At 42.4% G+C, this 21469-nt stretch overlaps 2 protein-coding genes across 7 annotated transcripts; both read left to right on the forward strand.

Moving 5' to 3' along the window:
• Positions 1–939: 939 nt before the first annotated feature.
• LOC135506866 (zinc finger and BTB domain-containing protein 18-like) lies at positions 940–11275 on the forward strand. 6 transcript variants are annotated; one of them, XM_064926276.1, is made up of 5 exons: positions 940–1398; positions 1762–1892; positions 2094–5779; positions 8367–8999; positions 9112–11275. In XM_064926276.1, the coding sequence occupies exons 1-3, from the start codon at positions 1143–1145 to the stop codon at positions 3267–3269; spliced, it is 1563 nt and encodes a 520-aa protein (XP_064782348.1). In that variant the 5' UTR covers positions 940–1142; the 3' UTR covers positions 3270–5779; positions 8367–8999; positions 9112–11275. The 6 variants fall into 6 exon arrangements, with proteins under 6 accessions (XP_064782348.1, XP_064782349.1, XP_064782346.1 ...); XM_064926277.1 differs by having other exon boundaries at positions 9260–11275; XM_064926274.1 differs by having other exon boundaries at positions 8367–8723; positions 8872–11275.
• Positions 11276–18075: 6800 nt separating this feature from the next.
• On the forward strand, positions 18076–20273 carry LOC135506868 (zinc finger protein 583-like). Its single transcript, XM_064926279.1, has one exon. The coding sequence runs from the start codon at positions 18321–18323 to the stop codon at positions 19092–19094; it is 774 nt and encodes a 257-aa protein (XP_064782351.1). The 5' UTR covers positions 18076–18320; the 3' UTR covers positions 19095–20273.
• The last annotated feature ends 1196 nt before the right edge of the window (positions 20274–21469 follow it).

The raw sequence follows: 21469 nt of genomic DNA on the forward strand, positions 1-21469 counted from the left end.
AATTGTTGCATGTTGCGTTTATATTTTTGTTCAGTATATCTCAAAAATATAAACGCAAAAATGTCTTAAGATTTTTACTGAGTGATAGTTCGTAGAAGGAAGAAATACTACTCCGCTTCTTGATATGCCACACCTGTCAAGTGGATGAATTATAAAGAACAAAAATATAAAAATGTGCGCCAAACTTCCAAAATCGCCCAGCAGTGGTAACTCATGTTGGCTATGGTATCGATTTCGCCAGCGGCATATCATGTTTGATGAAATATCACTTTTGAGAGCAGCGAAACTGTCAAGACGTTCTCCCTATTTCTGTATATATTGGAAGGTATTTTTGTCCAGTTTTTGTGAAAAGTTAGGACTCATTACGTGTGATGCCCATTGAATGACAGGTGTCAGTGACTGGTGGAAGTCAGTTTAGGAACGTCAACTTAAAAAAAAAAAGACTGCTTGTTTTATCATAAAAAAATTGCACCTTCAACTTTCCTCTGTTGGACCAGCAGTAACTGTCAACAACCCCTACTGTGGCCCTTTTCCTTATAGCCCTTCCAAAGTCACTGGGTAGTAAGTAGGGAGTTACCGCTAATCAGATATTTGTTTGTGCTCCTCTATAAACTTTCATCTATATCTGTTATGTGAGTTTTTGTTATGAATCTCCTACTGTTGCAGTGTTTCCCAACCCTGTTCCTCGAGTACCCCTGGACAAGCACACCTGATTCAACTTGTCAACTAATCATCAAACCCTCAATAAATTGAACGGGGTGTGTTTGTCCGGGGCTACAATAAAAATGTGTACAGTTGGGGTACTCGAGGACCAGGTTTGGGAAACACTGGTAGTTTTCATAAACAGTACCGTATTTCAAAGAGCAGCGCGCACAAACTTTTCATTTAGCCACACCCTTTACACTGAAGAGAGAGGGTGTTATTGGTTGGCATCATAGTTGAAACGGAAATGAACAGTGGCCAACAACAATTTCCACGTTAGCGTTTTTATTTAGACCTTTTCTTAACACTATAGGACTCAAAATATGACTTTTAACTGCACAGCATCGCATACGTACCCCTGGTATTGTTTAATTCGCGTTGGAGACAGGACTTGGTTGACAGATGTTATCTAGGTAACCCTAGCTAGCTAGGTGCTAACAATGGATAACTGTATGGTTTTTCACACTCAAATTGCTTCGATTCTGGAGGTGCTAGCGAATGCAGCCGTGGCAGATATCTGTAAACTCGTAGAAGACGACTATGCAGTGTTTCGTTTGGAAATTTCTCAAAGCCAGAAAGAAAACGGGGCATTGCGGAGGAAACTGCATCTTTTGGAACTGAAGGTGGCACGAGAGCGCGTCGTCAGTCGTCCCAGTAGTGTCAAGATCCTCGACGGATACAGAGGAATGTCAAGAGGTACATTTTTCCATTCAAATATGTAGCTCAGCGCCTGTCGCCCCGTTCACCTCTGCACATTTGTTCAGATGTTACCCAGAATTGGGTCTTGGTCAGTTTTTGAATAGTATGCAGTAATTCTCCTGATTACTTGGTTATCTTATTCTAAGAACTTTTTTTACTGCATTTCCTGTTCACTTAGTGAAAACAATGTGATGCATGGCACAATCTAGTGACCTGTAAATAGTATATCAATAAGTAATGAGAAGTGTTACTTTACATCCATGCCAATTCTAGACAGTATTAAAACTGTAAATAGTGTACAATATACAGTTGAGCATTGACAGTAGCTAAAGACCTGTTTTCCCCCAATCACACTCTCAGGTGAAGGAAATCTCACTGGAGGCCACAGGAGCTTTGTGAAGCCAGCGGGACACAATACATGGAGAGATGACCAAACAATCACTGTTGATGAGGGTAGTGGAACCTCAACCCAGCACGTTATCGTGATAGAGGTTTGTTTAATAGTGTTGCATAAAATATTACAGTTACTTTGTAATCAAATGTGGCCTGTTTAGTTCAGAAAGGCTCCACTCAGCTATTCACTTACATCCTAATTTATCTGCCGTAGGGGAGCTTGTGTTGTGAGACTTCCCTATGACATTGTTATCCAATTCTACTCATGTACCGGTAATAACCTCCTATATTTTGGTCAGTCTGCAGATGCAGAGGCTACAGGTCCTGGGGTCAAGCTGGAGAAGACTGAAGGAGAGGTGGAAACACGGCAAAGAAGAGACATCCAGACTGGAGCTCATCCTGTAGCCACAAAGGACCCCACCATCGCCCCAGCGCCGCCCAGGACCCGACGCAGCATCACAGAGGTCAGTGGAATGCCGAAAGCCACCCTGAAGTCAGAAACAGACACAGAGTCTTCAACTGTAACACACAGGCTCTTACAACCAGGATCTGACCCAGAGAGACTGGTGCCACTGGACTGTCCTCCTGCTCCCGCTCCCGGCTCAGAGTACTTACCGGTATTTCATCAGAGCCAGAGGACGGTTCATTCCCATGGTGATGATGACACTTTAGACACTGGGGTTGATCTGTCTTGTTCTTACTCTACAGAGATGGACCCTGACAACATGACCTTGGGTTTAGAGACACAGACTGATCTGTCTAGAGGGGACTGGAACCAGTACAGTAGTACTGTATACTCTGAAGGGTGCCTAGATAAGAAAGGGGAGGTTATAGTGGTAGATGAGGTGAAAGTGGAGGGCCACGCTCCTCCCACATGGAATGCAGATAGTCACCTAGGAGTCGGACACTCACAGGGCAGAGATTTCTTAGATTACAGGGGAAGTTCAGAGTCAAATCAACATTTTGTCACCCACTCACCTTTACACACGCTCAGGGATCGCGACCCAGTATCTACATCAATGGGGCCTCCTGATTCACATGGCCACGTCCTTTTTGATCAGGTTTTGAACTCAATCGACAGGGTTAGAGTCCAGGCTCAGGGAGGGGGAGCAACATCAGGCAATATTAAAGAGAAACGGTTCCTCTGCATGTTCTGTAACAAAGGCTTCAGCTGCCCCCAGAAGGTGGAGATCCACCAGAGGGTCCACACAGGGGAGAAACCCTTCAGCTGTACCCAGTGTTACATGTGCTTTGCCCAGGCTGGTGATCTGAAGAGGCACCAGATGGTCCACACAGGGGAGAAACCATACAGCTGCCCCCAGTGTGAGAAGAGGTTCTCCCGCCAGCACCAGCTGAAGAGGCACCTGAAGGTCCACACGGGAGAAAGGCCGTTCGCCTGTGCACACTGCAGGAAGAGGTTCTCAGAGAGAAGCTACCTCAGGATACACCAGGAGAAAAACCATTCTACTCTATAATATAGAAAGTCACCATTCCACTCGATACCATCTGACTTTAGATCAAACCCTGCATTAAATACAGATGAATTGTAATTGTTGTCAGCAGAAAAGATCAACAAGATACATCTGAGCATAAGAGAGTAACGGAAAAGACCCACAGATGCATTTGGAATAACAAATTGACCGATTTCAGTTTTCAATATTCCTGGGTAGAATATTGCATCCAGTGTGATATACACTGAGTATACAAAACATTAAGAACCTCTGCTCTTTCCGTGACATAGACTGACTAGCTGAAGACTTTGATCCCTTATTGATGTCACTTATTAAATCCACTTCAATCAGTGTAGATGAAGGGGAGGAGACGGGTTAAACAAGGATTTTTAAACCTTGGGACAATTGAGACATGGATTGTGTATGTGGGCCATTCAGAGGGTGAATGGACAACATTCACCTTTGAACGGGTTATGGTAGTAGGTGACAGGCGCACCGGTTTATGTTGAGAATTGCACCACTGCTTGGTTTTTCACAATCAACAATTTCCAGTGCGTATCAATAATGGTCAGACACCAAAACGACATCCAACCAACTTGACACAACTGTGGGAAGCATTGGAGTCGACATGGGCCAGCATCCCTTTTAAATACTTTAGATACCTTGTAGTGTCCATGTCCTGACTAATTGAGGCTGTTCTGAAGGCAAAGGGGGGGTTGCAACTAGAGGTCGACCGATTATGATTTTTCAACACCGATACCGATTTATTGGAGGACCAAAAAAAGCCGATACCAATTAATCGGACGATTTAAAAAAATAAATAATGTATTTGTAATAATGAATTACAACAATACTGAATGAACACTTATTTTAACTTAATATAATACATCAATAAAATCTATTTAGCATCAAATAAATAATGAAGCATGTTCAATTTGGTTTAAATAATGCAAAAACAAAGTGTTGGAGAAGAAAGTAAAAGTGCAATATGTGCCATGAAAGAAAGCTAACGTTTAAATTCCTTGCTCAGAACATATGAAAGCTGGTGGTTCCCTTTAACATGAGTCTTCAATATTCCCAGGTAAGAAGTTTTAGGTTGTAGTTATTATAGGAATTATAGTACTATTTCTCTCTTTACCATTTGTATTTCATTAACCTTTGACTATTGGATGTTCTTATAGGCACTTTAGTATTGCCAGTGTAACAGTATAGCTTCCGTCCCTCTCTCCTCGCTACTACCTGGGCTCGAACCAGGAACACAATGACAGCCACCCTCGAAGCAGCGTTACCCATCGCTCCACAAAAGCCGCGGCCCATGCATAGCAATGGGAACAACCACTCCATGTCTCAGAGCAAGTGACGTTTGAAACGCTATTAGCATGCACCCCGCTAACTAGCTAGCCATTTCACATCGGTTACACCAGCCTAATCTCGGGAGTTGATAGGCTTGAAGTCATAAACAGCTGCTGGCAAATGCACTAAAGTACTGTTTGAATTAATGCTTACGAGCCTTCTGGTGCCTACCATCGCTCAGACTGCTCTATCAAATCATAGACTTAGTTATAACATGATAACACACAGAAATACGAGCCTTAGGTCATTAATATGGTCGAATCCGGAAACTATCATCTCGAAAACATATTCTTTCAGTGAAATGCGGAACCGTTCTGTATTTTATCTAACGGGTGGCATCCATAAGTCTAAATATTCCTGTTACATTGCACAACCTTCAATGTTATGTCATAATTTCGTAAAATTCTGGCAAATTAGGCGGCCCAAACTGTTGCATATACACTGACTCTGCGCGCAATGAACGCGAGAGAAGTGACACAATTTCACCTGGTAGGCAAGCACCTTGGTCTTATAGTGGATGTGAGCTTTGATTTGAAGCCAGTGGAGTGTGCGGAGGAGCGGGGTGAAATGGGAGAACTTAGGAAGGTTGAACACCAAACGGGCTGCAGCATTCTAGATAAGTTGCAGGGCTTTTTTAATTCATTTTTAATTTTACCTTTATTTAACTAGGCAAGTCAGTTAAGAACCTATTCTTATTTTCAATGACTGCCTAGGAACAGCCGTCAGCTTTGATTTGTACCTTGTCAGCTCTGGGATTTGAACTTGCAACCTTCCGGTTACTAGTCCAACGCTCTAACCACTAGGCTACCCTGCCGCCCCTGGGCTCCCCACTTGATGGCACAGGCGGGGAGCCCAGCCAACAGAGAGTTGCAGTAGTCTAGATGGGAAATGAAAAGAGCCTGGATTAGGACCTGCGACACTTCCTGTGTGAGGTAGGGTTGTACTCTACGGATGTTGTAGAGCATGAACCTGCAGGAGCGAGTCACTGCTTTGATGTTTGCAGAGAATGACAGGGTGTTGTCCAGGGTCACGCCAAGGTTCTTTGCACTCTGGGAGGGGGACACCGTAGAGTTATCATCCATGATGGAGAGGTCTTGGAGCAGGCAGGCTTTCCCAGAGAGGAAGAGCAGCTCCGTCTTGTCGAGGTTGTGGGCCAACATACAAGCTGAGATGTTTGCCAGGTACGCAAAGAGACGTGTGGTTTTCATATGGTGCAATTAACTCTTGTTTATGTTTAAAAACAAAATGGTAATTTTTATTCCAAGACTTTCATTGAGACTTTCTTTAGTATACATCACATCTGATCTCACCCTGTTCTGCATACATACAACAGCTCTTTATAACCAATATACACTTACTAAATATACCTACACATACCCACACCCTAATATACACCCTATGTACACGTCAAAATAGTTTAGCCAGGTTTGTCTGATGATGACATCATAGCAGATAAATATATATATGTATGTGTGTGTGTGTGTGTGTGTATGTATGTATGTATGTGTATATATATACAGTGCCTTGCGAAAGTATTCGGCCCCCTTGAACTTTGCGACCTTTTGCCACATTTCAGGCTTCAAACATAAAGATATAAAACTGTATTTTTTTGTGAAGAATCAACAACAAGTGGGACACAATCATGAAGTGGAACGACATTTATTGGATATTTCAAACTTTTTTAACAAATCAAAAACTGAAAAATTGGGCGTGCAAAATTATTCAGCCCCCTTAAGTTAATACTTTGTAGCGCCACCTTTTGCTGCGATTACAGCTGTAAGTCGCTTGGGGTATGTCTCTATCAGTTTTGCACATCGAGAGACTGAAATGTTTTCCCATTCATCCTTGCAAAACAGCTCGAGCTCAGTGAGGTTGGATGGAGAGCATTTGTGAACAGCAGTTTTCAGTTCTTTCCACAGATTCTCGATTGGATTCAGGTCTGGACTTTGACTTGGCCATTCTAACACCTGGATATGTTTATTTTTGAACCATTCCATTGTAGATTTTGCTTTATGTTTTGGATCATTGTCTTGTTGGAAGACAAATCTCCGTCCCAGTCTCAGGTCTTTTGCAGACTCCATCAGGTTTTCTTCCAGAATGGTCCTGTATTTGGCTCCATCCATCTTCCCATCAATTTTAACCATCTTCCCTGTCCCTGCTGAAGCAAAGCAGGCCCAAACCATGATGCTGCCACCACCATGTTTGACAGTGGGGATGGTGTGGTCAGGGTGATGAGCTGTGTTGCTTTTACGCCAAACATAACGTTTTGCATTGTTGCCAAAAAGTACAATTTTGGTTTCATCTGACCAGAGCACCTTCTTCCACATGTTTGGTGTGTCTCCCAGGTGGCTTGTGGCAAACTTTAAACAACACTTTTTATGGATATCTTTAAGAAATGGCTTTCTTCTTGCCACTCTTCCACAAAGGCCAGATTTGTGCAATATACGACTGATTGTTGTCCTATGGACAGAGTCTCCCACCTCAGCTGTAGATCTCTGCAGTTCATCCAGAGTGATCATGGGCCTCTTGGCTGCATCTCTGATCAGTCTTCTCCTTGTATGAGCTGAAAGTTTAGAGGGACGGCCAGGTCTTGGTAGATTTGCAGTGGTCTGATACTCCTTCCATTTCAATATTATCGCTTGCACAGTGCTCCTTGGGATGTTTAAAGCTTGGGAAATATTTTGGATCCAAATCCGGCTTTAAACTTCTTCACAACAGTATCTCGGACCTGCCTGGTGTGTTCCTTGTTCTTCATGATGCTCTCTGCGCTTTTAACGGACCTCTGAGACTATCACAGTGCAGGTGCATTTATACGGAGACTTGATTACACACAGGTGGATTGTATTTATCATCATTAGTCATTTAGGTCAACATTGGATCATTCAGAGATCCTCACTGAATTTCTGGAGATAGTTTGCTGCACTGAAAGTAAAGGGGCCGAATAATTTTGCACGCCCAATTTTTCAGTTTTTGATTTGTTAAAAAAGTTTGAAATATCCAATAAATGTCGTTCCACTCCATGATTGTGTCCCACTTGTTGTTGATTCTTCACAAAAAAATACAGTTTTATATCTTTATGTTTAAAGCCTGAAATGTGGCAAAAGGTCGCAAAGTTCAAGGGGGCCGAACACTTTCGCAAGGCACTGTATATATATGTATATGTATGTGTGTGTATATGTGTATATATGTATGTATGTATGTATGTGTGTGTGTGTGTGTGTGTGTATATATGTATATATGTATGTGTATATATGTGTGTGTATATATATATGTATATATATATATGTGTATATATATGTGTATATGTGTGTATATATATATGTATATGTATGTGTATATGTATGTGTGTGTGTATATATATATATATATATATATACATATATACACACATACATATATACACACATACATATATACACATACATATATACACACATACATATATACACACATACATATACATATCTATATATATATATAGATATGTATGTGTATATATATGTATGTGTGTATATATATATATATATATATATGTATGTATGTATGTATATATATATATATATATGTATGTGTGTGTGTGTGTGTGTGTGTGTGTGTATATATATGTATGTGTGTGTCCATCATGATGGGTTTAACAACAACAACAAAGTTCTGTAACAGTATAGGACTGAAAAGTAGTGGGGATGGGTAAACACTCCATGTTGAAAGTGTGTTTTATTATCTGAGGGAGTGTATGTCTGTGTAATCTGTATCACCTGTCTCTTCCAGGAGGAGGAGGGTCCAGAGGTGCTGCTGGTGAAGGAGGAGGGTCCAGAACAGATGCGGGTGTGAGGAGGGTCTTGGGGAACATGGTCATGGAGGTCAACAAGACTTCAATCAAGTACAGGCTGAATGAACAACAGAGACAGAATGTAATATGACATTTCATTAAATTGTTTGGGGAATGGTCTCGTCATCAAGGGAAGATCCTCTGAGCCAGATGATGTTATGGCAGGTAGCCCTATGCAGGGCTGCTGGAAATTTCCTACTTTGAGATTCTTTGTGGATACGGCGCCTGGTCTTTATTCATTTTGTCTTAAGTGTGGGACCATGCCTTTGAATTTTCAAACCATTATAAAGTGTCAGGTAATCAAATCAACTAACAAGTTTGCATAGTACTCATAGTAATCCCTCAATTTATAATGTATGAACTTAACCAGGTAATTGACTCACAAGTTCCGTAGAGTTTTCTCTGCCATGTTTGTAAAGTCTATTTTGTAACCTCCTCCTACAGGTGGTTGGCTGGAGGCTAACAGAGGAGACTGTGCGGCCATCTTGGATTCCCAGACCCAAACCAGTGGAGCCAAGGTCACACTGGACATCATCACTGAGCAGGCCAGGATCAGAGTCGACATAGTGGAGGTCAGTTGATTGGACAGCGTCCTCAGCACTGGACTGGGGAACAACAATTTTAATTAACCAGAAACACATTTGTTCAACAATCAATACCTGGACTTGGTCTCTATGACAACAGACTGGCTGAGACCTGGGAGAGGCATAGATTTGGTCTGCGGGGACGGGGAGGTGTCCAAATGCGGCAGGAGAGAACAGACACAGATTCGGCTACTGATGCTCCATCCTGTTCCTATGTTTGTAATTTAGAGAGGTTGATGGTTCCTCAGGTTAACCCCCTAACAGGTGCTGCCTTCAGCCTGCCTTCTATAGGATCGATCAACTGGAATATGGGCCCTGCAACAGACACTGCCGAGCCTTCCTCCTCCTCACAGTCTCCTTATGTTAAACCAGACCTCAGGCAATGCCAGTGCCTCAACGGCTACACAAGCCCATTGACAAATTACAGTATTAGTAATGCTATCAGCAGATCTGGTAGCAGAGAGAAGTGCTTCCCGTGTTCGGAGGATGCGCACGTGGCAGAAACCATTCAGCTGTCATCTTTGCCGGGCAAAGTTTCTCCCAGTTGTCCAACCTGAAGAGGCACCAGATGGTCCACACTGGGGAGAAGCCTTACAGCGGCCCCCAGTGTGAGAAGGGGTTCTCCTGCCAGCACCGACTGTATGCACTGCGGGAAGAGGTTCTCAGAGAGGAGCTACCTCGGGATACACCAGCAGAAAATACACATGGCCCATTAATAGTGTATAGTGAGTGATAAGTAGTAATAATATTTATTTTATTTAGCGCTTTTCATGCAGAATCTCAGTCACTCTCCTTCAGGGTCTCGACTGGTGACTGGGTTCATAGAAGGCCTGGGTCTAGCCTTCCTCAGTTACCTCATAGTTATCCCACCAATTCAGACAGGGTCAGGATGGGTGTTCACCACAAGAGATATCTAGCCTGTAACACAGCATACAATCCCCAAAACAATGGCTAGTGGTCAAGGAGGGAGCTCAAAGACAGGCTCATGCCTTCTACCACCTCTGGTGTTTTTGGGTCACAACGTGGGAGGCTGAGTGTTCAGACAAAAGCCGAAAAGCTGTATGCCTGCCCCACGTATATGGGAAGCGATTTGCTGAGGCGAACTACAGTGGGGCAAAAAAATATTTAGTCAGCCACCAATTGTGCAAGTTCTCCCACTTAAAAAGATGAGGCCTGTAATTTTCATCATAGGTACACTTCAACTATGACAGACAAAATGTGGGGAAAAAATCCAGAAAATCACATTGTAGGATTTTTAATTATTTTAAGTATTTGGTCACCTACAAACAAGCTAGATTTCTGGCTCTCACTGACCTGTAATAACTTCTTTAATAGGCGCCTCTGTCCTCTACTCGTTACCTGTATTAATGGCACCTGTTTGAACTTGTTATCAGTATAAAAGACACCTGTCCACAACCTCAAACAGTCACACTCCAAACTCCACTATGGCCAAGACCAAAGAGCTGTCAAAGGACACCAGAAACAAAAATTGTAGACCTGCACCAGGCTGGTAAGACTGAATCTGCAATAGGTAAGCAGCTTGGTTTGAAGAAATCAACTGTGGGAGCAATTATTAGGAAATGGAAGACATACAAGACCATCTCCCTCGATCTGGGGCTCCATGCAAGATCTCACCCCGTGGGGTCAAAATGATCACAAGAATGGTGAGCAAAAATCCCAGAACCACACAGGGGGACCTAGTGAATGACCTGCAGAGAGCTGGGACCAAAGTAACAAAGCCTACCATCAGTAACACACTACGCCGCCAGGGACTCAAATCCTGCCGTGCCAGACGTGTCCCCCTGCTTAAGCCAGTACATGTCCAGGCCCGTCTGAAGTTTGCTAGACAGCATTTGGATGATTCAGAAGAAGATTGGGAGAATGTCATATGGTCAGATGAAACATTTCAAGGTCCTGGAGTGGCTTAGCCAGTCTCCAGATCTCAACCCCATAAAATCTTTTGAGGGAGTTGAAAGTCCGTGTTGCCCAGCAACAGCCCCAAAACATCACTGCTCTAGAGGAGATCTGCATGGAGGAATGGGCCAAAATACCAGCAACAGTGTGTGAAAACCTTGTGAAGACTTACAGAAAACGTTTGACCTCTGTCATTGCCAACAAAGGGTATATAACAGAGTATTGAGAAACTTTTGTTATTGACCAAATGCTTATTTTCCACCATAATTTGCAAATAAATTCATTAAAAATCCTACAATGTGATTTTCTGGATTTTTTTTTCTCATTTTGTCTGTCATAGTTGAAGTGTACCTATGATGAAAATTACAGGCCTCATCTTTTTAAGTGGGAGAACTTGCACAATTGGTGGCTGACTAAATATTTTTTTGCCCCACTGTATGTAAAGATGCACCAGACCATTCACACCAAGGAGAAGCCCTTCATGTGCAAACTATGTGACAAGAGCTTTTACTCCCTGACTAACCTTATCAGACATAGGAGTGTCCCCAATTGGTAGAAATCATAGCAGTGTGACTTGAGATGTACACAGGGGATATCTTGCAACCATTCTTTATCTGACATATTATTAGTTATCACGTGAAGTGTCTTGGGCAGGGCATAAAATTAATATCAGCCAAATGCAGGTAGATTTAGGTATTGGCAGGGAAGAATGGAAGAAGGTATTGGCAGGGAAGAATTTCACTAGCCACTTGGGCGGGTGGTCAATCTGCAGGGCTCTACATTCAGCATTACATTCTCATTTGCAAATAAAAATAGGTAAAAAGTCAAGTATGAGCAAATGTGAGTTGCTTTATAGCAGAAAAATGCTGCAGTGGCTGTTTTCAAAGTACTTCTGTCGTTTCGTTTCATGTCTGCTAAAAGAAATGCGAATCTATATCCCACCTCGCGACGCAACACTGCCTGGCTGGGGAGCTTTGCACTACTCTGATAGATTCAATTTTGGAGGCACTGCGTACAGGCATAAACATTTGTCTAATTTACTATAAAGTCTACAAAGTGAGACTTTTTTTCCTTGTGTTTCTTGGTTATTTACATTGTTTTGTTCACAATGTAACTTGTTTTTCAATGTTAGTTTGAGTCTGCTGCTTTTACACAATAAATGAGAGGGATTGGGTAGGACAAGTTTTTGCGTTGTTTTTTTAACTCCCAAAGCAGGAAGAGGAACTGCAATTTTGATAAGTAAACACATCCCCTTCTGTGTCAGCAACACCATATCTGATCCCTCAGGCAGGTTTGTTTTGGTGCATATGTATTCAGTCTATTGAATATTTATGCTCCTGACTTCGATGACCATATGTTGATTCAGAATGTCTTCCTTCAGGTTGCTCAAGCACCACCAGGATGGCTACTGGCTGGAGGAGATTAAATCTTTTGTTTTGATCCAGTTCTTGACAGGTCACCTGATAAACCCTCACCTCTTATCAAAGCCGCTAAGCTCGCCTAGTCATTCATGAAGGATCTCAATTTACTAGTTATCTGGAGACCGATGCACCCACAGGATAGGGACTATTGATTTTATTCACACCCACACAACACACACACACAACTTTTCGCTATCAACCCAACTGTTTCATAGTGTTAGATACCGATTATCTCCCCAGATTGCTTCGTGACCCTTCTCATCTGGTGTTATCAATCTCCATTCCCACCAAGGTAAATGAAGCATATAGATGGAGACTATATTCTACACTCCTAAAGTTTGTGCATTCATCAAAGAGCAGATCAATATTTTTACTTTGAAAAACAAACCCTCCACTCCTGACAGTTTCAGTCTTTGGGACGCATTGAAAGCCTATCTGAGGGCCGTTGGCTGAGGCCATTAGAACGTGCCATGACATACATGGCTTTGAGGTGGGCCCCCAGAACATTCCCTCTCTCACCTACAGAACCGTTTATAGTTATTTCTCTGGATATAAGGTCAATTTTGATAAAAGCGAAATCTTACCGTTGTCTGTCTTTGATCTCCATACCATCAAGCATAAGTTTCCTTTTAGATGGTCGCCTATGGGCTTCATATATTTGTGCATAATGGTGGATGGTAACCTGAACAACCTATATAAACTCAATCTGGCCAGCTTGTTGCAAAAGGTGGAGGGTGACCTGTGTAAATGGATGGATTTACCTCTCACTCTACTGGGTAGAATTAATGTAATTAAAATGAATGTCCTGCCCAGATTTCTATACTTGTTTCAATCTCTCCCTATCCCTGTGCCTGCAGCATTATTTTCCTCTCTCGACAAGTTGACCAGATGGTTTATCTGGCACGGCAAAACCCAGAGGGTTAACCTGGACAAACTGGCCCTTGATTACGGTCAAGGGGGGCTGAAACCTCCCCAATTTCAGAATATATTACTGGGCTGCGCAGTCTAGATTTCTGGCTCAGAGGTTTGACAATGGTCCTTCTCCCTCATGGTTGAACAGTTTGAGGTACACGAGGACACTGGGGCAGGATTGTTTTACAAATGGGACATAGTTTGTAAAGATTATCACAGACAACCATTTAAATGTACATTCAGACAAGGGATTTCTTTCTCCTAAAACCTCTCTATGGAGCAATCAATAGATTCCTATGTTTTTCCAGAATAGTAACTTTAGACCATGGTCTGATAAGGGTATCACTCTTCTGGAACATTTATGAGGAGGGAATTCTTATGTCCTTCGAACAGCTGAAACCGAAATACCACCTGTCTAACAAGGACTTCTTTAGTTACCGACAACGACCTATTGAACTACTCTGCCAAGCAGACCAACCATTGTTTAAGACCATTTCCCGTGTTTACGATGCTCTTATGTCAGGACTACCACTGCCTGAGCTAGATAAACTGCGATTTTAGATGGGGAAAAAGATCTGGGTATTGATCTTGGTGAGGGACTATGGAGTGACCTATGCAGGGGTGGTGTTACAGCCACATTGAACTCCAGGTACAGACTGATCCAGTTGAATTTCCTCCATCAGCTCTATATCACCCCATCTAGACTGCACAAGTTCAACCCTGATAGCTCCTCCCTGTTTTGGATGTGGCTCAGATGAAGGAACATTCCTCCATTCCACTTGGCAGTGTTCAAAACTACACCGTTTCTGTCGGGGGCTATGCGATACCATATCCTCAATTCATAGGGCTGTAATCCCTTTAGACCCTGAGGTCTGTCTACTGGGTAACTTTACCAACACCAATCTTAGGCAAAGCCATACTATAAAGCTAACAGAAAAATTGCTGGCGATTGCCAAGAAACCAGTTGCAATGTGGAAGTTAACAGTTGTATCCCACTGAAGAATATGACTTAATGCTTGAGGAATAATTTGGAGACATTTTACAGAATTTTGCAACCTTTTATTGATTATATGGAGAATCTCCCCTCACATCACATTGATTGCTTTTCTATATAATCCTCACGTAATGTTTCACACTTCATGTATAATACAGTTGAAGTTGGAATTTACATACACTTAGGTTGGAGTCATTAAAACCACTTTTTCAACCATTTCTTGATAACTAACTATAGTTTTGGCAAGTAGGTTAGGACATCTACTTTGTGCATAACACGTAATTTTTCCAACAATTGTTTACAAACAGATTATTTCACTTATAATTCACTGTATCACAATCAAAGTGGGTCAGAAGTTTACATACACTAAGTTGACTGACTTTAAACAGCTTGGGAAATTCCAGAAAATTATGTCATGGCTACAGAAGCTTCTGATGGGCTAATTGACATAATTTGAGTCAGTTTACAATTCATAAAATAATTCTGTAAACAATTGTTGGAAAAATTACTTGTCATGCACAAAGTAGATGGCCTAACCGACTTGCCAAAACTATAGTTTGTTAACAAGAATTTTGTGGAGTGGTTAAAAAACAAGTTTTAATGAATCCAACCTAAGTGTATGTAAACTTCTGACTTCAACTGTATATGTATGTCAAAAGTTTGGACGCCTAATCATTCCAGGGTTTTTCTTTATTTTTACTATTTTCCTCATTGTAGATGAACAGTGAAGACCTGAAAACTATGAAATAACACATATGGAATCATGTGTGGGGGTGCTTTGCTGGTGGTACGGTCAGTGATTTATTTAGAATTCAAGGCACACTTAACCAGCATGGCTACCACAGCATTCTGCAGCGATACGCCATCCCATCTGGTTTGTGCTTAGTGGGACTATCATTCCCCCCCCCAACAGGACAATGACCCACCACCTCCAGGCTGTGTAAGGGCTATTTGACCAAGGAGGAGAGAGATGGAGTGCTGCATCAGATGAACTGGCCTCCACAATCACCTGACCTCAACCCAATTGAGATGGTTTGGGATGAGTTGGAGCGCAGAGTTAAGGAAAAGCAGCCAACAAGTGCTCAGCATATGAGGGAACTCCTTCAAAGACGGTTGGAAAAGCATTCCAGGTGAAGCTGGTTGAGAGAATGCCAAGAGTGTGCAAAGCTGTCATCAAGGCAAAGGGTGACTACTTTGAAGAAACTCAAATATAATATTTTGATTTGTTAAACACTTTTTGGTTACTACATGATTCCATGTGTTATTTCATAGTTTTGATGTCTCAACTATTATTATACAATGTAGAAAATTTAATGAGTGTGTGTCCAAACTTTTGAATGGTACTGTATACTGAACAAAAATATAAACGCAACATGTAAAGTGTTGGTCACAAGTTTCATGAGCTGACGCACAAAAAGATTTTGTGCACAAATGTGTTTACAACTCATTTGCCAACGTAATCCAGCCACCTGACAGGTGTGGCAGATCAAGAAGCTGATTAAAAAGCATGATCATTACACAAGTGTACATTGTGCTAGGGACAATAAAATGTGTTTTGTTACACAACACAATACCAGATGTCTCATGTTTTGAGGGAGCATGCAATTGGCATGCTTACTGCAGGAATGTCCAAGGCTGTGAATTTCCTAATTAAATTCAGTGAAATTCTTAAATGTAAATATTGAAACATTTAAAAAGTTTAGCTTTTTAGATTAAACTATACTAAATATATTAATATCACCAAATAACTGATTCAAATGCTATTTTGCAATGAATGTTACAGTAGCCTCAACAGCACTCTGTAGGGTAGCACCACTGGAACCCACTAAGGTGTTTCAGATGCTAAGCTTATGGTCGCAGCGGTGTGTAGAATGGAGATACCGAGATGTGAAGTGTGCAGGTGGTCATGGGCGAAACGAATATGTCGTATTGGTGGGAAAATAAGCGGTCAATTGTGGGGGTGCCCATGTTGCTGTAAATCAGAAGTGCCTGGTGCAAGAAAGACCGGTTGAGGTTGCCAGGGTCAAAGTAGAACAGAAAGTGTCATATGTTGAGGCAGTGAAGAGAGTAGAGGATGATGGGTCAAGGGTGAGTAGTAGGCCTTGGCCAATACAGAGTGATACGCATTTGTGCTTCAATGAGGTTGGCTTCTTAGCATTCATTGCCACGGTTATCAACTGTACCGCAGAATTGGAACATAAAAGAATAGATGCTGTTGTGGCAGCTGCATTGAAATACTTGGGTGTACTGTTTTACAGCAGAAGAGTTGTGTGTTGAATGAGAATCCCTCCTGTCCTCCCAGGCCGCTGGCCTAGTGTAGGATTAGTTAGGGTCAAAGTAGTGGAATGGGATTTTTAAAATTAAATATTGGTATATAGGTGTAGGATTAGTTGGTGGTGCAATGTTTTCCTTTTTATTTTTGTATCACAAAATGTTAGGTGATCGACAACACACTACCGCACAGTAGGTGGCGGGATGCACAAACAAAATGTGATAACGCCATGACACCAAAGAATAAGACGTAAACGGACGTGACAAAGGACAGTTTCCACGTTAGTGTTTTTAGTCGTTTATTAACACACTGGAAGTCAAAATATGACTAATTTAAAGGCACATAATTCGCGTTGGAGTCAGGACTTATCTAGGTAACGATAGCTAGCTGCTAACAATGGCTAACTGTAACGTTATGGTTTTTCACACTCAAATAGCCTCCATCATGGAGGTGTTAGCGAGTGCAGCCGTGGCAGATATATGTAAACTTGTAGACGACGACTATGCAGTGTTTCATTTGGAAATAACTCAAAGCCGAAAAGAAAACGGGACATTGAGGAGAAAACTACAGCTCCTGGAACTGAAGGTGGCACGGGAGCGCGCAGAGAGGACAATGCAACAGCGCGTCGTCGCCAGTCGTCCCAGAAGTGTCAAGATCCTCAACCGATATAGAGGAATGGCAAGAGGTACATTTAGCATTAGCCCGAGACTACTCCTCTCTGCGCATGTGTGACTTTAAAGGCGTTAACCAGAAATGGGTATTGGTCTGTTTTTGGATAGTATGCAATAATTCCCCTAATTACTTAGCCATCTTGCACAAAGACACAATCATATTTGAAACACATTGATTTACGGCATTTACTATTATTTACTAATTGAAAATAATGATGCATGCAATATAAAATCGATCAATACATAGTATATCAATAAGTTATGCAAAGTGTTACCTTCCATCCTTGCCAATTCTAGACAGTATCAAAACTGTTAATAGTGTGTAAAATATAGCATTGAGACTTGACAGTACCTAACCACCGCTTTCCCCCCCCAATCGCTCTTTCAGGTGAAGGACATCTCACTGGAGGCCACAGGAGCTTTGTGAAGCCAGCAGGACATAATACATGGAGCGATGACCAACCAATCACTGTTAATGAGGGAAGTGGAACCTCAACCCAGCATGTTATTGTGATAGAGGTTAGCGTAATAGTATTACAGTACATCAAATGTGGACAGTTTATTTCAGAAAGGCTCCCCTCAGCTACTCACTTGATTATGTGTACATACATACTCTTCTGCCATAGTTGAGTTTGTGAGACTTCCTTATGACATTGTTATCCAATTCAACTCATGTGCCGGTAATAACTTCCCCTCTTCTTGTGTCAGTCTGCAGATGCCACGGCTGCAGGTCCTGGGGTCAAGCAGGAGAGGACTGAAGGAGAGGAGGACCCACGGCACAGCAGAGACATTCAGTCTGGTGCAGCTGTAGCCATGGAGGACCCCGCCACCACCCCAGCGCAGCCCAGCTCCCGACGCAGCATGACGGAGGTCAGTGGAACGCTGAACACCGTCCTCAAGTCAGAGACGGACACCAAGACTTTAACTGTAATACACAGGCCTTTACACACAGGATCTGACGACAGGTCAGACCCAGAGAGTCTGGGACTGGGGAGACTGGGCTGTCCTCCTGCTCCCGGCTCAGAGTATTTACTTTATGGTAACCGAAGCCTGGTTCATTCCCATCGGGTCTCAGGTGACGCGTTAGAAACGGGCAATTATCTATCTCTCTCTTACCCTACAGAGATGGACCCTGGCAACATATCCATGGGTTTAGAGAGACAGGCTGATCCGTCTAGAGGGGACTGGAACCGATACAGTAGTAGTGTATACTCTGAGGGGTGCCTAGATAAGAAAGGGGAAGGTCTGGTCGAAGATGAAGTGACTGTGAAAGTGGAGGGCGACTTTCCTCCCACATGGAATGCAGCTTGTCACCTAGGAGATGGATTCTCACAGGGCAGAGATTTCTTAGATTACAGTTTAAAGACCAATCTAAATGTCCCGACCCACTCCCCTTTACACGCGCTCAGGGATCGCGGCCCAGTGTCCACGTCGATGGCGCCTTCCGATTTACAAGGCCGCGTCCTTTTTGATCAGGTATTGAACTCTAACGACATGGCTAGAGTCCAGACTCAGGGAAAGGGAGCCACATCAGGCAGTAGTAAAGAGAAACGGTTCCTCTGCATGTTCTGTAACAAAGCCTTCAGCTGCACCCAGAAGGTAGAGATCCACCAGAGGATCCACACAGGGGTGAAACCCTTTAGCTGTACCCAGTGTCACATGCGCTTTTCCCAGGCTGGCCACCTGAAGAGGCACCAGAGGGTCCACACAGGGGTGAAACCCTTCAGCTGTACCCAGTGTCAAATGCGCTTTGCCCAGGCTGGTGACCTGAAGAGGCACCAGAGGGTCCACACAGGGGAGAAACCCTTCTGCTGCCAGCTGTGTGAGAAGAGGTTCTCCCGCCAGCACCAGCTGAAGATGCACCTGAAGATCCACACGGGAGAGAGGCCATTCTCCTGAAGGCATATATAGATTTCCGTGTTGAATATTGCTGGGTAGAATATTTCATCCAGACAATGTGTGATATAAGGCATACATATATACACACACACTGAATCGTATAGGAACCCAGAAAGTGGTCAACAAATCAAAGTAGCTGCCCTCTGCCTTGATGACAGCTTTGGCATTCTTTCAACCAGCTTCACCTAGAATGCTTTTCCAACAGTCTTGAAGGACTTCCCACATAAGCGTAGCACTTGTTGGCTGCTTTTCTTTCACTCTACAGTCCAGTTCATCCCAATTGGTTAGAGGTCAGGTGATTGTGGAGGCCAGGTCATCTGATGCAGCACTCCATCACTCTCCTCCTTGGTCAAATAGCCCTTACACAGCCTGGAGGTGTGTTGGGTCATTGTCCTTTTGAAAAAGAAATGATAGTCCCTCCTAAGCACAAACCAGATGGGATGGCGTATCGTAGCAGAATGCTGTGGTAGCCATGCTGGTTAAGGGTGGTTTGAATTCTAAATAAATCACACCACTTCCTCCATGCTCCAGTGGGAACTACACATGCAGAGATCATCCGTTCACCGACTCTGCGTCTCACAGACACAGCGGTAGGAGCCAATCTCAAATTTGGACTCATCAGACCAAATGACAGATTTCCACCAGTCTAATGTCCATTGCTCGTGTTTCTTGGCCCAAGCAAGTCTTCTTATTGGTGTCCTTTAGTAGTGGTTTATTTTCAGCAATTCGACCATGAAGGCCTGATTCACACAGTCTCCTCTGAACAGTTGATGTTGAAAGGTGTCTGTTACTTGAACTCTGTGAAGCATTTATTTGGGCTGCAATTTCTGAGGCTGGTAACTAATGAACTTATCCTCTGTATTCTGCCCTTGAGTTATCTTCGAACAGGATGGCAGCACACTCTGCAACAGAGGTAACACTGGGTCTTGAAGAAAACGTTCAAAGTTCTTGAAATTTTCCGGATTGACTGACCTTTATTTTAAAGCAATGACGGACTGTTGTTTCTCTTTGCTTATTTGAGATAGCCCTATTTGGTAAAATACCAAGTCCATCTTCTGTATACCACCCCTACCTTGTCACAACACAACTGATTAGCTCAAACACATTAAGGAAAGAAATGTCACAAATTAACTTTTAACAAGGCATACCTGTTAATTTAAATGCATTCCAGGTGACTACATCATGAAGCTGGTCGAGAGAATGCCAAGAGTGTGCAAAGCTGTCAAGGCAAAGGGTGGCTACTTTGAAGAATCTCAAATACAAAATATATTTTGATTTGTTTAACACTTTTTTTGGTTACTACATGATTCCATAGTTTGTCTTCACTATTCTACAATGTAGAAAGTAGTAGAAATAAAGAAAAACCCTGGAATTAGTAGGTGTGTCCAAACTTTTGACTGGTCCTGTAAATAAATAAGTGTATATTTGTTGTATTATACAGGGCGCATTTGAAAAGGAGACCTAGGTCTCTATGTCCTCCATGTAAAAAAAAAAATAAAGGTTAAATAAAATACTCTGACAACACGTACAGAAAATTGGTCCACGCTTTAAATGACTTTCAGCTTATAAAGGCTACAAATCTATTACCCTATGTCATGCTTTATAAATGTGACATAACCCACTAACATGTGCTTAATAAATGCCTTAAATCATAGAGGCTTCACAAAACATTTATAACCCTGTCATGCATCTTGCTAGTGCACTGCAATGGCAAGATATTGGGTTCGATTCCTGGCACCACCCATATGTAGAAATGTATTCATGCATGACTAAGTCGCTTTGGATAAAAGTATCTGCTAAATTTGACATACTATATTACACTAAAACTTTTCTAGGATGGCCCAACCTCTTTTTCTCTTGGGTGCATTGGACCGGACCTCAACTTCCCCAAGTGCTGTGCTTCTGGATGACACACACTAAGGTGCAGTCATGCACAGCAAAAAAACGTTGATAGGGACTTTTAAAATCTGTTTGCATTTATCTACTTCAGTTTATTTATATTTTGCAAATTCAGTTGTTTTCTGATGGGGGAAATTTCCCCCATTTTTTAGGTTTACCCTAGTTTTCACTTTTTTGGGGGGGATAAAACAACAAAACTGGATTATGTGTTCACAACTATTTTCAAACCACATCAGGGGATTACTTAAGGTCTGGGAAAAATCTAAGTAACTATTTGAGTGTAGTTGCCCTTTAATTCAGTGAGCATGCCCTACACCATTGTTTGGTTAGCAGGTTTTCTTGTAGTGCAGTAAGTGCACATGATGCGATTCAACCACCAATGGAATGAGTGGAGTAAAAGGTCAGCAACACTCCATATTGTTCAGAAATGACACCATACAGTGTATTCGGGAAGTATTCAGACCCCGAGACTTTTC

This window comes from Oncorhynchus masou, chromosome 20 (genome assembly GCF_036934945.1).
Source record: "Oncorhynchus masou masou isolate Uvic2021 chromosome 20, UVic_Omas_1.1, whole genome shotgun sequence".
In the NCBI taxonomy this organism is placed as follows: domain Eukaryota; kingdom Metazoa; phylum Chordata; class Actinopteri; order Salmoniformes; family Salmonidae; genus Oncorhynchus; species Oncorhynchus masou.